This window comes from Zeus faber, assembly GCF_960531495.2.
Source record: "Zeus faber genome assembly, chromosome: 12".
In the NCBI taxonomy this organism is placed as follows: Eukaryota; Metazoa; Chordata; class Actinopteri; order Zeiformes; family Zeidae; genus Zeus; species Zeus faber.
This window is the reverse complement of record NC_137196.1, coordinates 6498121-6514647: the sequence shown is the minus strand read 5'-3', so window position 1 is coordinate 6514647 and position 16527 is coordinate 6498121. Positions and strand designations below refer to the sequence as shown.

At 47.6% G+C, this 16527-nt stretch overlaps 1 protein-coding gene across 7 annotated transcripts in view; it reads left to right on the top strand.

The window, feature by feature from the left end:
• Positions 1 to 757: 757 nt before the first annotated feature.
• svilb (supervillin b) overlaps positions 758 to 16527 on the top strand; it is a 51642-nt gene continuing 35872 nt past the window's right edge. For 2 of the 7 annotated variants that reach the window (XM_080011340.1, XM_080011342.1), the window contains exons 1-15: positions 758 to 826; positions 919 to 976; positions 1081 to 1229; positions 2455 to 3289; positions 5642 to 6958; positions 7494 to 7664; positions 8072 to 8109; positions 8222 to 8289; positions 8375 to 8514; positions 8951 to 9049; positions 10281 to 10587; positions 11173 to 11238; positions 12456 to 13284; positions 14397 to 14883; positions 15596 to 15731. In XM_080011340.1, coding sequence (XP_079867466.1) covers positions 969 to 976; positions 1081 to 1229; positions 2455 to 3289; positions 5642 to 6958; positions 7494 to 7664; positions 8072 to 8109; positions 8222 to 8289; positions 8375 to 8514; positions 8951 to 9049; positions 10281 to 10587; positions 11173 to 11238; positions 12456 to 13284; positions 14397 to 14883; positions 15596 to 15731 — 4650 coding nt within the window. In that variant the 5' untranslated portion in view covers positions 758 to 826; positions 919 to 968. The remainder of the gene's footprint in view (positions 827 to 918; positions 977 to 1080; positions 1230 to 2454; positions 3290 to 5641; positions 6959 to 7493; positions 7665 to 8071; positions 8110 to 8221; positions 8290 to 8374; positions 8515 to 8950; positions 9050 to 10280; positions 10588 to 11172; positions 11239 to 12455; positions 13285 to 14396; positions 14884 to 15595; positions 15732 to 16527) is intronic. The other 5 variants (XM_080011344.1, XM_080011343.1, XM_080011341.1 and 2 more) reach the window with 5 other exon arrangements.

Sequence of the window (16527 nt, the reverse complement as noted above, 5' to 3'; positions counted from 1 at the left end):
GGGGGAGGGAGAATCACCACATGTGAGACAAATAAACAAAGAGACAAACAACAATATGTACTTGACAAAACATGAACAAAGAAACATCAGGCAACAACATGTATTTGACAAAACGTGATTTATTAAGTTGATGGAAATTCACCCGGTCCTCCCAGCCAACCACACCCCGACTACGACCCATCAGCGCCCATCCACTCTGGAAACCCCAGTGCTCAATGTGTGCTGTTTGTGTATGCAACTAAAATTGTGGGGTGTAGGGGGTGCGAACCATCCAAGCATATTGGACCCGAGTCACTCGCACCCCTCCTGACCCGCAGACCCTGGTCTGGTGGTGTTGTTTTTTGGAGTAAGATTTGTGTGGGTGTGTGTTCTAAGCCAGTATGAGTGGTAATAAAATTGTAGGACATCTACAAAGCACGCCTATGCAGCAGCCTGACGGGCAAGATTGCAGCAGCCCGCCACATCCCTAGCCATATAGCAACAACCCAGATTTCCGGCTCTGGGAGAGATAGGTGAAGCACAACCAGAACAACACAACCCCCACCCTGGACCAGACTGTGCCCCAGCACCCCCCCCCCCCCCCCCCCAGTATCAGAAGGCACCCAACCCACAGTGACCAGCCACAGGTGCAGAGCGGGCCAGCAGGCCCCTGACCAGTCCAGTGACAAATAAACTTTGATTTGAATTTATTTTATTTTAATGCGCCTGTGTTGTGGCTTTTTGTCCTTTTTCAGCTTTCAGAGTGACTTCTTCGTGGTTGATAGGGCCGCCTTGGTCAAGAGTGTTTCAGACATCGATGCCAATCTTTTGGCTGTCTTACCCAAGGGTGAGAATAAATTGAGTAAATCATTTAACTTGTGGCTTTCTCATAGTTCTGTCTCACTAAAACACCCTTTTCCCCCCTCCCCAAATAACCAGTTTCAGAATTAAAGAAACAATTTGAGAACGTTGTTGCGAGTGATTTGGAAATGAACAGGTACTGCACTCACGTCAGTCAATTCCATTTACTTCCTGTGTAAGTATTTACACTTTCCTATGTTGTATAGTGACCTTGTCTTTGTTGACCTTTGACCTTGGCAGGAAGGAGAGGATAGCCCGGCGCCTGGAGGGGATTGACAGCGACGGTCCACCCGCACTGGTGCCTGGCGGTCTCGTGGCCAACAGGATGCTGGAGGAGGATCCGCCACGCTACACCCGTGCGTCAGACCCTTGTGAGCCATGTGTGATGGGTAAGCATGGCCCTCTGCTATGTGAAAACCTGAGTGACACTGCACTCTACTTACCCCCATTATGTTATTATATTGTACCTCTCCTCAATGACCCAAGGACACAATTAAGTATTTTCCTTGAGAAAGTAGTTCATCCAACATGTTCTTTTAATTTGCAATACTCCTGTGTTTTTCATGGCATGCTTGCACCCCAAGGAGTACTGTAGGGGATACTCTGCAAAAATATATTAGTTATATATAATGTAAAAAAACCCACATATGACTCTGTGGTGTGGGGGTGGTGTGGTTTGAGAAGCCTCACCTGTTTTGGGTCTAGGTGATTGGGCCCAGGATCAGAGTGGCTGTATGCTTGTTGCTTGTTAGAGTAATTGACAAGCAACCGGTAAAAACGCCATCCCCAAACATACACAAAAGAGGAGCCCTTGCGATGACATGTTGTCCATCTGCTCCAGGCTTGTTCCACCTAGCCCAATAGCGACAATATACTGGTGTGTTTTCAACCCCATTGTCTGTGTCTCTGTGCTGGAGGGCCTTGAAAACGTCACTCGGGTGGCGTGTGGCAGGTGGAATTTTATTTTTTTTTTCTCCCAATGCCAATGAAGATGGTCGCCAGATGAAAAAGGATCTTAATTTGTATGTTGAGCAAGTTTGATAACCACGATAAATTTAACCCCTTAATATGCATTGATGAAAACTGTTCAGTTAGTAATTGCCAAATGTGCTATAGTAATGAATAATCTTTTCGTCAGGCACTGCCTACAATAGGGTGTAGTTGTCTTTAGCTCCTGAAAAAACTACAGCAGGGACAGAGATAAAACAAAACTTGTCACTTCTAAAATTAATTACCTTGACCTCAATGCTCCTGTGATAATCTTCACCCAACAGTTAATGTCTACATATGTTTTGGATGGCTTGCTTGAGTGGCTTGCTTGAAAGGAACAGTGTAAGGGGAAAAAAAAGAGACCACATGTGCAATCAGCAATTGACTCAAATTGATGCCAAGTGATATAACTTAACATACAAACGATGGCAGGTGACATCGCTCGGCACATATTTGAGCCAATAAGATGTAGCAATTACAATGCCTGTGTCCAATCGGAGATGGCACTTTCAGGTTTGGTTAATCTTTAAACATGATGCATTTTGTTAAAGCATGTTGAAATGTTTCTGTCACTCTGCATGTGGGCATGACGCTAAATATCTATACTCCCACCCTCATTTTCAGTGAGACGCTACAGCCGGGAGGAGATAGAGATCCCCCAGATGCAGGTGACTTCTCCGGACAGATCATCCCGGGTCAGAAGTAGTGACAGTGGAGGCCGGCCTGCCCCGACACTGGTTCGTGTCGAGCCAGTCCTCCTAACCAGCTCCTCCACGACAACCTCGAGCCCCGCAGACCCCTCCAGTCTCAGCTCCAAGGCCGAACGCATCGCCCGCTACAAGGCCGAGCGCCGCCGTCAGCTCTCCGAGCGCTACGGCATCCTTCTGGATCAGGAGGTCGACATGGACTATACTCCGCGCTACCGTTCTCGCCGCGAGCCAGACATGTCCGACCGGCAAGCTCCTCCTGCCAGGCGAGATGGCGAGCGACAGATAGAAGTTGGGGATGAGGGGCGGGAGCCTAGAGTGCCATACAGCGCGGGAATGGGCAGAGTTTACATGCGGACTCACCCAGATCCCGCTCCTGCCCCCACCTCTAGCCCCTCCCACCAAAGCCACGCCCCTCTCCCTGCACAGGAAAGGACCAGGAAGTTCTCCGAGCGGGAGAGGGTGATGAACATGGAGAACTACCACCGGGGGGGCGGAGCTCAGGACCTTCCGGTCGGTTCCAGAACGAGAACCCACGAGCAGCATCAGTCCCAGCATCAGCACCACCACCACCACCAGGTCCCCGCCCCTCAGGAGCCAAACCCTGCCTCTGCTAAGGACTACACCCTGGCAGAGGTTCCCAGCTCCCCACGCACTGCCCGCCGCGCCTCGCTGCCTTCCATGCGCTATGGCATCTCCCCAGGTGACCTGTTCATCGAGCAGCAGGCCCAAAGTATCCTCAACAGACAGGGGTGAGTTCAGGCCGTGGTCCTGGTTCATTAATCCGGAACACTGGTGCATATGTGCTGTTATTTATACTTTTCAAGTTTAAATGCAGCTGCCATAATGCAGCCGCCATCTTAGCCAAACTGTAGAACAGTTTTTAATAGAATGGCGGCCAAGATCTGCCATAGCATCTCGATTGCTGTTTTAACACATTCCCCCCTGAAGAAGTCAAGGGGTCATCTATTGCTAATAAACTAACAGTGTATTAACAATGACGTACCAGCTTGAAGCACCAGCCTCCTTTATAAGGAGGGCGTGTCTGACATGCCTGATGTCTACGGTCTAAATTAAATTGTTAAACTAAGGCAATAGGAAATCTCCTAAAGCTATTTCATCCCTGTCAGTGCAAGTTAGACCAAACACTCCATTAACATTTATGGCATGAATTACCATAAACGATAGAAACACAGAAGCTTTACATTCTTATGCATGAGCAAGGTCAAAATTGCCTACCAAGTGTCCCACTACAGTAGATTTAATGCACTGAGTGCGGAGGGAATATTCTAGACTCTAAAGGTCTGGAACTCACAGTCACACTCTCTTGGATCTAGTTTCACGGAGGACGGTGCTCTGGGGAGTTAATTAGGGGCAGCGATGGAGGCTGACTATGGTGAGAGAGACTAGCTAACAGGGTGGGATATGATTACCCCACTTAGCCCTTGCTACTCCCAGTTTAACGGTAGGTTGGGCCAGCATCCACCAAGTCAGTTTGCTTTGGAACTTAACTTACAATGCAAATAAGGTCAGAATCATAGAAATGGACAGAATGATTATATACAGCATGGTCCAGCCACTAGATAGCATGGGTACTTCAACCAGTGATGGAAGTGGAAAACAATCAATCTACTCTTCTTTAATGTGACATTTCATGGCGAAGATGAACACTGTAAATACAATGTGGAACGCTGTAAGAGTGTGTACATTATTTTGTTTGGGTTGTGAGGTTTTATGCTGGTGTGTCAGGCTATATTCAGGGTTTCATCAGCAGGTGACCGGTGTGACTGAACGGGAGGTGATGGGGGTGAGACCCTTATTCAACCCCATGTCCTCACCCAGTCAGACATCACCCGGCTGTGCCAGCATTCGTCTGCTAATTTGCCCACCAGCCTCAGAACTTATTAACTCCTCTGAAATCACATCGACTGACTGAAGTTGGCTGTAGGAATTACATGTAGGTCTGTCTCGTCACTGTTGATATTGTAATGTGAAAAGCTATTGGGAATTGGGCTTTTGAGGGGAGATTGATGATTAAAGAGATAAACCCTATGTGATGCGAAAATGTTGGATTAGCTGGAGACAAAAAGGCTTAGGAAGGGTGTATTTTTTGAGTGGACAGAAACGCGGATTCCATAAATTGCCACCTTACTGTACCTGTGATATATTGTACCTTATGATCTCTGTCAACCCACTGAGATTTATAGACAGAACAGATGAACTGAGACACAGATAAGAGATTTAGTTAAATAATTCTACCATTTCATTGGTTATATGCATTTATGAATATCTTTCGAAAACACTGTTTTGCCCACTTTATCAAAAGCACAAAGCACCAAAGTGTTTTTGGTGCTGCCATCTGCCATAACTAGCAAAGCTGCTTTCATTAGGAGCTTAAGATAAAAAATACCTTACATAAGTAGTATCTTATATTATTTTTTAATCACCAATGTGGGCTACTTGTGCATCCTAATAGCATTTTCACGGTGCTGAAATATAGATAATGTACCTTTACACGAATGGCTGTTTGGCACGATCAACGCCTGGGTAAAGGGTGTTGAGCCACAATAGTACGGTGTGTTCTCATGTACCATTTAAACCCTTCATGCCATCTCAAATGCAATGAGATTAATGCAACCTTGACCTCCTTAGGGTGAAAAAGGTCATAGATTAAAATAGTTAGCTTACTTTTTTGGCATGGACACAGTGTGTGTCGATCAAACTCAAGGCCAAAGTTACATCTTGTTCATGCTGTTGCTTGACCTTGCTCACATTGTAGTGTAGGAGTTAGCCTATTTGGTTGTGTGATATTCTCATTTCATGTCACATTCTCATGTTGAAATTAATAATTACTGAAGCACATGGGTGGTTTGGCTATATCCTTTCTGGCTAATTGGCCTACTTGTATCATTGATTTTGGTACCATTCTGTTTTGCGAAAGTAGTTGTATTTGAGAAAGATGGATCTTCGCTCGTAATTTATATTCCCTTTCCGCCAATGTGGGTTCTTGATTGATAATTAAACAATCTTCCATCTCATTTGGAGAGTATTGACACTCCTTAATTAGCACTAAAACACAATGTCCATCTATCCTCCCTTTTAAGAATCAGAGTGAGAGAAAGACTATCAAGGGACGAATCCATCCAAAGGCAAGCCGAGTCGAGTCCTGACAGACAACAAGCCAACACACAGCGTGGTCTGGGGGGAAGCCCACAGTACATGGAGCAGCACTCAGACCCCAACTACCAAAGGTCTGTTCCTCAGCCTCAGCCAAGCCCAAGGCACAAAGTGGCACATAGTCAAATGGCTTACTACCCCTCAATGCCCCAGCCCCAGCATGCCATGGACCCACAACCCTACCTGGCTGTGCATCCCTCTACCAACACCAACAAGCTATCCGGACCTCCAGAGGTACAGCCAAGGAGGAGAGTGAGCGCTGACCAGATCTACATTGTCAACAGAGAGGCCAGGCTGGAGGCTAGACAGTCCCTGAAGGAAGAGGCCCACACAGAAGGCCTCCTCAAGAGCCGGAAGGCAGTGCTGCCTTCCGAGATCCGTCGGAGGGAGAAGAGTGCGGAAGACCCTCAGCGGAGCTGGCAGGAAAATGCAGAGTGGGAGACTCACGGTCCTGGCGTGCAAAGGGTAAGTCGACCCAACAAGTACTGGGACAAGGAGAGACCAACAGAGACAGGGAGGGAGAGGATGAGGGAGAGGGCAAGAGAAAAGGGGGGGGAGCACCACTGGTCCAGCCACGACAGTCGGGAGGAGAGAGGATACAGGGCTATGGAGCACTCTGACTCCTCGCCGCATCACCCGTCCAGGCAGCAGCCGGATCCCGAGCCTGTGCACCAGGTGGTTTATCAGCAGGCCCAAATACAACCACAGGAGCCTAAAAAGCAAGATCATTATGAGCTCTTGAGACATCAGCAAGAGCCTCAGAGACAAGAGTGTCAAAGACAGCAGGAGCATGAGTCACATAGACAAGAACCTCAAAGACTTCGGCCAGACTTGCAAAGGGCACAAAAGACTCAACTGCAGCATGGCCACGAGGCTCAGACACATCACCAGCAGCCGCAGCAGCAGCATCAAGAAGAGGCCCAAGAGAACCAAAGGTCGGACTCGGCCATCTACCTCCAGAAGGGCTCATCTCTCCCCCATGCCAGACACAGGACTACAGAGTCAAGTGGAGGTCCCAAGCCTAAAATAAGAACCCGCTCCATGTCGGATATAGGCGTAAGCCAGCGCTCCGCCAAGTACCGGAGCATGGAGAGGGCAGCTGCCGGCAGAGAGGCCGATTCGACTGGGCATCACACCAGGGACGGCGGGCTCGCTAATGGGGAGGTGGGCGCCCTGGACACCAGGGTGTCTGTCGCACAACTTCGACACTCCTATCTGGAGAACGCCAACCGCAAGCCTGAGCTGTAGGTCAAGCGGCATGGGTGCTGTCTTGCATTGCCAACCACCTTGTCTAACCCTGCAAGCTGTGTGCTGTGGCCCCATATAACAAAATATACCTAGTGATGTGAAAATTTCATTTAGTGGAATACATCGCACATATTCGAACTTCTGTAGCTATACTGAGTTCCTATGCTACTGATATTCTGGAGTTTGTGGTTTATCAACCTTATGTAGCTTGAGCAAGGACTTTAAGAAGTTTGGTGTTCAAGCTCTTTTTTTTGGCAGCGGGTCGCTGGTGCATGTTGTAAGTGGCTGAAACCGATTGATAATGGGGCTGTCGTGCAGGTGTATTCTGCTCAGCTTGTGTGGCAGTATAAACCTACAAGTAACCTACACGTAAGCTACCTCATCTGATTTGTGTGTGGTTGGCAGGAAACTTTTAATAAGTCACTGAAACCATGTGAAAACCTATCCGTCATCATAGTTTTCCCTCCCTCGATTTTTTCTTGTGTGTGTGGTCTTTGTCAATCTTTCCAAATGGACACGCCGTCCCTAAAGGGAGTCCACTAAAGTAGATGTATCAGCAGCGGAAGTAGATCCAGCTAATGGCGGCGATCGTGACAGGGGTGCCAGGAGGCCTCGTCGTTACATCATCCCGGGGGACAGCCGCATGTCGGAGCGGTTTAGGACTCAGCCCATTACATCAGCAGAGCGGCTGGAGTCTGATAGGTACAGGAGGCCTTCACTATCGGAGTGCATCATTGCACCAACCTATTATTATTATTGGGAATTTGTTTTGGAATATATAGAAACTCTTTTAGCAAAGTATGATTAACATGCCTTACATGAGAGCGGAAGATTTGGTTATGGCTACACCTGCATTCATTAGTATTTGATGTAGTGTATGAACAGTGGCACTGTTCCCAGACCGTCTAGAACAGAGTGGACTTTGGCGATGATTACATATGGAATGTTTTGATAACAGAAATCTAAAATTTATAGAACATTCCATCCAATATGCAGCATTTATCAAAATGAAGGTAGATCATTTTCTTGGGATGACAGTGTTTCTGAAAGCTACGCTCTTGGCCAGATACAGACACTGGATATTAACATTTGCATGCGTCTCTCCCCAGGCCTCGTTTGAGTCCGACACAGTTACAGGACGCCGAAGGCAAGTACTGTCTCTACCGTTGTGATTTACATGGCTACTTTTCACTGGCGGTCATACGGTTACTGTATTTTCTCTGTTACTTTTACAATACTATTATTCCTCTATCTTGTAGCGATGGACGAAGAAAAGGTCGACGAGAGAGCCAAGATGAGTGTGGCTGCCAAGAGATCCCTCTTCAGGGTAGGATGTGCCACTTTTTACGCACTTCACTATCGCTAAGACCCAAAACGACAAACATTTATTTATTTATTGATTTGTTTTGAAGGAGCTGGAGAGGACATCAGAGGGAGGCGTTCCCAAACCCCCCTCGCGCAACGCGGCGGTGGAAAGACGACTCCGGAGGGTCCAGGACCGCTCGCACACTCAGCCAGTTACCAACAAGGAAGTGCAAGTAATCGTGACAACGTAGGTGTTTAGGATATTGTTCTGGGGTTATTTAAGCTTCTCAAATTATGTCATCGCCTTCCTTTATGTCAGGCATTACAGTGGGAGAGAATAGAAAGAGGGCTCTCCTAACCTTTCATTGAACTCGCGGCCTTCATCAATATTGCCCCCTCTCTTCCCCTGTCTTTTCCTCTATCCTCTCTGCTCCTCACGACTAGCCTCATCTCCTCTATCCTCTCCTCTCCCCTCTGCACCTCCCCCCTCCTTTCTTCTCCTTTGCCCTCCTCCACCCTTCTCCTCTCCTCTCCCCTCCTTCCCTGTACCTCTCTCCATCATTCCATTCTAATCATCTTTTTCCTCACATTCATGCTGTCTGTAATTCTGTATTCTTTATGGGATCTCCCCATACCCCCTCCCCCCTTCCTCCTACCTGTTTCCTCTTTCCTTCACTCTGAAGTGACCCCGCCATGACGTCACATCCTGTGGCCTTGGGCCACATTGCCATAGCCCGTGTCCCCAGCCCCACTCTAATCAACACCAGCATGATTAGCTGCAGGTACTGTGGGCCTGGACTGAGTGAGTGAGTGAGTGAGTGAGTGTCAATTAGTCTATATGTATCTATGTGCCAGTGTCTCCTTGCGCTTTTTTCAAGTTCATTTTGTCTATTTGTGCTCTATCAGTTTTCCCCCCAGAAATAAGTGGAATACATTTTTATCGCCATAACAATCTAGTTAAATGTTGCCGTTCTGGGCAGTTCAGTTTCCTTTTCTACATTCATTCACTGTGGTCATTAAAATGGGTTTTAAAAAAAAGCCCGAGGTATTCATCAAATTATAATACCAGCAGTCTCGTCCCACTCCTTTCATCTCTTGGGGACTTTAAACTATTTAAACTAAACTATGTAAATCTATTTTTAGGGTTTAACAAACACTGAATTATGTGTCTACATTTTGGATGCAAAGGTTTATTCCCTTGCAAAACCTGTAATTCTGTACTACAGTTAAGTGAACTTTTCTGCTGCATATGGCTTTTCTTTAAAATCTCTCAGTAAACAGGGATTAGTGGGTAAGCATTCAAGATTAATGGCTATAGTAGGGGAAACACAGCAAATATTGTTTGTGTGGTGTGTCTGCAGCATGTGTGTGAGATCAGAGTTGGATTGAATATCTTGTGTGCTTAATCTGAAGTGACCCCACACTCTGGCCACTAACAAATTCGACTGTTGCACACTTGCACAGCCATCATTTTCTACCACTTTTGTAATCATGCTTCATGCTTGAAGACACAAAGCAAAAACCTTTACCCTAGAAACCATATGTGTGGAGCTACAAGTTGAACGTGTCAGACAGCCATTCTCCTCTGTTGCCCTCTCCTGGCTGCTGTGCTGTATTGCTGCGTTGCGTCTCATGTTACCTCTCGCTATTTCTTTTAACCCCCTGCGCATGTTTATCCTCGGTTGGAAAAGCCGATGCGCCTTATAGAGGAAAAGAAACCCGTGTTGAGCGTGCCCCACTGGCTCGGTTTCCACACCTTCCCTCTCCAACCTTCCTCTTTCTCCTACATGAATGTCATGGGAAGGTCAGAGGTTTGCTTGGTTTGAGCCTCCCGCCTTATTGTCTGTTCTGCTGTCATTCAAATTGGACCCCTTAGAACTGGCAAGAGCTCTAATAACCTGGCTGATATGTGAATGGACCGTTGGACGGACCATTTCTATAATGGAGTATAGTAGTGTTTTATGTTTATTTATGCACTAACCCCTTCGCCTTCTGCCCCTCTAACCTCCTCAGCATCCAGGCCTCCTCCAAGCCAGACCCAGAGGTCCAAGACCAAGAGCGGGAGAAGGAGAACCAGGAACCCAAAGAGCCCCTGCAGACGGTTCTGGTGTTGGGCCTCGGAGGGGATGGCCAGGAGCTGTTCACGGACGAACCCGACCTGTCCGCCCTGAGCTTGGCCGAGAAGATGGCCCTATTTAATCGCCTGTCACAATCCACTGGCCAGGCCCCCGAGGGGGCAGGGACCCGGGGGGACACCCGCCAGCGCAGGGCCAACACCCGCTTCCAGACCCAACCCATCACTCAGGGAGAGGTGGACCAGGTACAACTTTCTTGTGCTCTGCGGGGTTTTTATATAGTGAAGCAATACAAAAGTCAACAATGAGTGTAAATGTTTATATTAATTAATAATTATATTAATAAATGTTAGTGGAGTATTCATTGTAATTGAATCCTGCCATGTTCAAAATGTTGTTCAGTTCAGACTCTTGTATCCCTCCTTATTGCCCCATAGACTTTTAGATTGGTACCAAAACACACCTAAATATGTTTGTTCAGTATGCTCTCTACTTACTTAAAGACTACTGAAAGGCCACCTCAAGTCATTCACAATTCCTGTTTTCTCCATAACACTTTTTCAAAATGGCACATTTTGAAACACCAATGATAAAGCAGATTCTCACCAACACTAGGCTACTAGCTAGTGGCACCAATGTGCTATATACTGTAAGTACGTTGTTATACATATGTCTTTAAGATTCCTAAATGCACTGAATAGTCGATTCATGATTCATCAATTACTCTCAATTGTGCAAGAAGTCATAATGATGCATATTGACACTGACCCTTTACCTCAATGGTGAGGCTGGCATAGAAGGTTGTAGTTAATCCACTGTTGTCCATACAGGAAGCAGAGCCAATGGATACCTCTCCGGTATCAAATGGAAACATAGAGGCCAATCAGGGAGAACATGTAAGATCACTTGCCTGAAGAGAGCTTCCGATCGGTTGCATCGGTAGCGGTTTAAGAGCATTTAATGCCCATGCTGGCGCCTACTGACCAGTGCATAGACTTGGCAGTTGCTGCTTGTACGAGCTTGCTTAGCATGTAATATTACTTTAAGTATCTGTGATACTTAGAGTAATACAATAGAGTCCGTGGCTGTACGTGTCAAAAAGATAATGTAACACAATAGCTGTTTAAAAATGTTATTTCAGCAATATCTTCAATGCCTTAAATCTTAATTATGGCCATTTGGACCTAGAGGTGAGCTACTCTTATGCGATGCTTGTTCATAGCATAGGATATTCTATGGTTTAGTGCTGTATGTGATTTATTGGCTTAGCTTGAAGTGAAAAGTATGAGTGTGTGCTTGGCTTTGATATCGAGTGTCCATATAATGAATGAAAAAGGGTTAAGACAGAACCTCAAATCGCAGCTGGGTGACGAGAAGTGGCATTGAGTTCATGGGGAATCAAGGTCCATATCCTTTATATTTCATGAATACTTGCAAAAAACTTCACTCAGCTTTATTTGTTAACCCTAAATAATAATTATTTTTTAATTATTATTCATGGGACCAGGTTGTATTCAAAACTGCTTATGTTACAATATTAGTTAAAAATGTAATTCTCACAGGCATTTCACCTTGATTTGTTAGAGACGGGAAAGAGACAGATTTTCCGCACACCTATATAGAGGGACAGGTGCGTAGGAGAAGAACTGGAAAACCTCAAAATAATATAACAACAAATCATCTCAACTGTCATGATCAGTAAACAGAAACAAAATAATTAACAAAATATGAATGGTTATTGACTGCCGGACTTCCTTGCCAAAGCCATTCTGGGTGTTTTGTGAATGTGGCTTCGTTAGCAGGATTTCAAAAATGGCTATTTTTGTTTTGTATTATCTGCTCGGCCCCTTGTTTTCTCATCAAAACCATGCACCCACCCATCCATCCATCCATCCATCCATCCATCCATCCATCCATCCATCCATCTATCCCATTTGACCCTTTGCCATCCCTTCATGAAAGTTCCATCTCACCCTCTAATTCCTCCAACATCCCTCTAGCTGTGATCAATCCTTTCATTTCTTCCTTCCTTTCTTCTTTCAACTGTTTCGTCCAACATCATCTCTCCTCTCCATATTCTACCCATCCTAACCACCAACCTCTGTTCCCACAGCTGCAAAATGGAGGCAGAGTTCAACTGGAGCCCCTGTCCGCCGCCCTGGTCCGCTCTGTGGCCGCCGTCGCCTCGGTCGCAGCGGTAACCGCGGCGCCCGGCAGGAGCGACGAGGGTCTACCCCCGGGGAAGTCCACAGCCCTGCCCTACACTCCTGCACACCCCCAACCCCATCATCACCAGCCCCAGCCTCCAGCAGGCAGCGAGCGCCAGGAGAGGGCGCTGAGGTACTTCTCCATGACCCAGAGCGGGGACCCCAGCCCCCCTGAGTTGGGGGAGCCCGCCTCCTCCTCCTCACCGCCTCCCCTCCTCTCCGAGTGCCCAGCTGACAGCCAGAGGGGCGGGGGAGATGGAGGGGGCCCTGTGCCTCCTCCTCCTCCCTCTGCCCGTGACCAGTGGAGGAGCGAGAAGCCGGAGGAGAGAGGGGTGGAGGAGGTTTGGGGGGGACAGCAGGGAGGAGCCAGAGAAGACAGCGAGCCGAGACAATCGCTTTCCCCCGACAGGGAACGGGACGGCAGGCAGCTGTACCACCAGCTCAAAGCCCCCGAGTCCCAGCCTCAGCCCCGGCCCCTGTCCTGCGGCCAGCCCAGCTCCGACCCCCGCCCGCAGAGAGCCGAGGCGGAGCAGACGCGCGGCCGGTGTGCCACGGACCGGGGAGTCTCCCCGGAGACGAAAGAGAGAAAAGGAGGAGGAGGAGGAGGAGGAGGAGGACAAGGACGAGGAGAAGAAAGGGGCGGAGAAGACGCCACTGCTGTCGCTCACAGCTTGTCCATCCCAGAGCCCCAGCACGCCGTCAGGACCGGAGACAGGGGTCGAGGTCTGGTCTCAGGTGGGTGGGAAAGATGAGAGGAGGAGGGGAGGGGAGGGGTGGCGAGAGGGCAGTGCAGAGAGGAAATAGGAAGGGATAGAGAGAGAGAAATTGGGGGTGGAGTGACAGAGAAAGCAATGTGTGGAAAACCAAGCTACTGTCATTATCCTCATTGCTTCATGCAGCATGTTTCCTCGCATGGCTGCCTTCCGCCGGCGCTTGTCTCAGCTGGGGTTGTGTGATTTGCTTAAACCACACAGAGAGTGTGAGGGAGCGAGGAAGGGAGGGAGGGAAGAGAGACGTGTGGGGCCGCATGCATCTAATTAGCATGTTGTTTCCATGCATGTCCTTTGTCTGCAAAACGGGAACCCCCCTTGCCAGGCAGCTTGTCACACAACGAGAAGACGCAAACGGTCATGTCGTGGTGCGGCCGTGTGCACGGCGCTCCGGCCGATGTCACAGTGCCAGTGAGGGGGGCCACGGTCCCCTGTACGAGAGAGGTAAAGGACACGGCGGACACAATATGGGAGCCCTGTCCTGCAGCATGGAGGGACACCATGCTCTAGATACTCTAGTGTGGTATTCTATAGAAAAGGCTCATTACTCTTTACACTGGGTGCCTGAAGGCGCTGGCTCTGGTCCCGCAATTGTTTCACAGCAAGCAATATTATGTCCGTGTGAGTGAGTGCACGATGTGTTTCAGTAACACAGGATTTATTCAGATGAAACCCTCTCTTCTCCATATGCTGATGTGGCGTACATTTATAGTAAACAAGCGTAACTGTTTTTATAATTTGATTTCACCTACACCGTATTTTTTCGATTTTGGGAGTGGACCCAAATGATTGATGCATCAGAACCTGCTAAGCAGCTCGCAATATCTAGTACAATGGGGCACTTTCAGTGACCACAATTGCCCTAGTGTGCAGCAGTCGGCGAAGGGTAGTCTCTCAATACTCGATCATTTGAAAGATTCTGATTTAGGAGTAGACCAAATCACTTGGGTAAACTCCCAAAAAGCAAGGTTTAGGTCCAGGCTTAGGTAAGGTTTCCCTTTAAGATGTACTGGGCATGCATGCAATTATTTCCGTGTGGTGGTGAGTGTAATACATGTTTGTACGTTTTCCTTTCAGATCTACCAGATCACACAGTGTCGTACAAAACTTCCAGCACAGCTGCATCATCCAGGAGCGTGTCTCACATTTCCAGCTCCCAGAGTATACCACAGCCCTCCGCGCAGCAGCCTTCGCTGACCCAACACAAACCACAACCATACTCTCAACCCTTGGGGCATTCGCCGACCCACCCCAAATTGCTGGCCCAGCCCCCGCAAACACAACCAAAACCGCAAAGCTTTGTCCAACCGTTCACCAAGCCTCATCCGCAGGTGGCGCCCCAGTCGGACAAACAGCCTCTTAAGAAGTCCCTGGTGGCTCCTCAGACCCTGCCCAAGCCCCAGTCCTTTCCCCAGGCGCTGGTCAAGTCCCAGTCCCTGCCTCTGGACCATACAGGAGACGTCAGCAGGCACAGCGTCCACACCAGTGACCTGCTATCCCCCACCGATTCTGGGGATCATCTCTCTGACGTCATGTCTGCCAAGCAGATGTCCATCAAAGAAAGGTGCGTGGTGGTTTCAAGATTTTTGTCTCAGGTCATTTTTTTTTGTTTGAGTTGAGCTGACGTTGTACCCTAAATCCCATATGCAAATCGTAGATCTGACTTTCAAAGTAAAACCTTTATTTCAGCTTTCTGGCAAGGTCAAATATTATACCTCACCAGTTTCCAGAACATTTTTGAATGAATCAGGCCACAGCTCAAGTCCAAGAATGGAGCTCTGTGTGGCCTTCCTTATAGAATATAGGTTTCCACCTCCATTTTACCTTTCGGTGGTTGTTTATTTTTAGCCATACTACGTTCTCCTCCAGGCCCCCATGGAGATCTGTGTGGACCAGAGGAATCCAGTGAGCTTTAATCTAGTAGTGGAGATTACCCTCCTCCTAATGCCCTAATTTCTTCACCCTGTCCAGGCTCAAATAGCACAGATGATGACATACTTTTCCTCCACCGTTAAGCCATCCGTTATCAGTGTTCCTCTCGGTGCCTTCCGAGACCTTAACAACATTTCCCCCTCCTCTCATGACCTCTATTAAATGGACAGAGATATTGTTGCACGGCAAACACAGGTGGAGCACATGCTTAATTTTGGATCTATATTGTTTGTTATTGTTATTTGAGTGGTGCGTGGTGCATTATATTCTCACTTTAGCTGTTTGTTTCCTTAGTTTGTGAGATTTGAAAGGTTTATGCCGGGTTTTGTCTTTGCCTTAATTAGACTGGTACTGCTGAAGAAGAGCGGTGAGGAGGACTGGAGGAACCGCATCAACAAGAAGCAAGAAGTTGGGAAGGTGGCCGCCGCCGCTGAGCAGCCGGCTCAGCGGTGGGAGACAGAGCAGACCTACAAGAAAAAGGTCAGCTGCCACTCACTAATGCGGTGACACAATTATCTACAAATAAGTCCTGTCCGGCACAAAATGACCGGATAGGATGTTAGTTTTCCAAGTCTGACTTAATGAATGTGGAAGGTATGAATTGTAGACAACGATAACAGTTAGAAAGATCCTATTATATACGTTACCATGTATGCTTATTATTGCACACGATGGGTCGATAAGTTGACTAAATGGGTGTTGTCGTGAAGCAAGACAGCGTCATTTGTTTAAAAAAAAGACTTATTTGTCTACAAGTGGGATTTATTGAGTTGAAGAAAGTGACAAAATGACAATTTATCAAGTGCCTATGGATGTGAGATATTGATGATCCCAAATGGGTTTAAGACAAACATTCAAACAGCCACTTTTTTGTGATTTGCTGAGGATATCAGCTCATAGACATCGATTTCAGTCTCTAATTGAAACTTGAAACCCTGATACATTGACAAAAACCAACGGCTACTTAGGGGTTCATCGTGTGATAAACTGTGCGCATAAAATATTGGGTTCACGGTGCAGCAGACCATACCACTAGAAACTAACTTCGCCCATCTGTTGTGGGAGCCAAGTAGTGTAAAAATTTCGGGGGTTACCTCCAGTAGGTCATTGCATACAGACAGCATATAGGCCAGTGTCTCTGAGGAATCACATGGCTTGGCTGCATTTGGGAGAAATCCCAAATCCCCCCTCCACCATCCCAGCCCATCCTCTCCTCTAGATCCCATCAAATCTGCACACTTGACAGGAAGAGTTTCCCTTTAACCCTTGGGAGTAT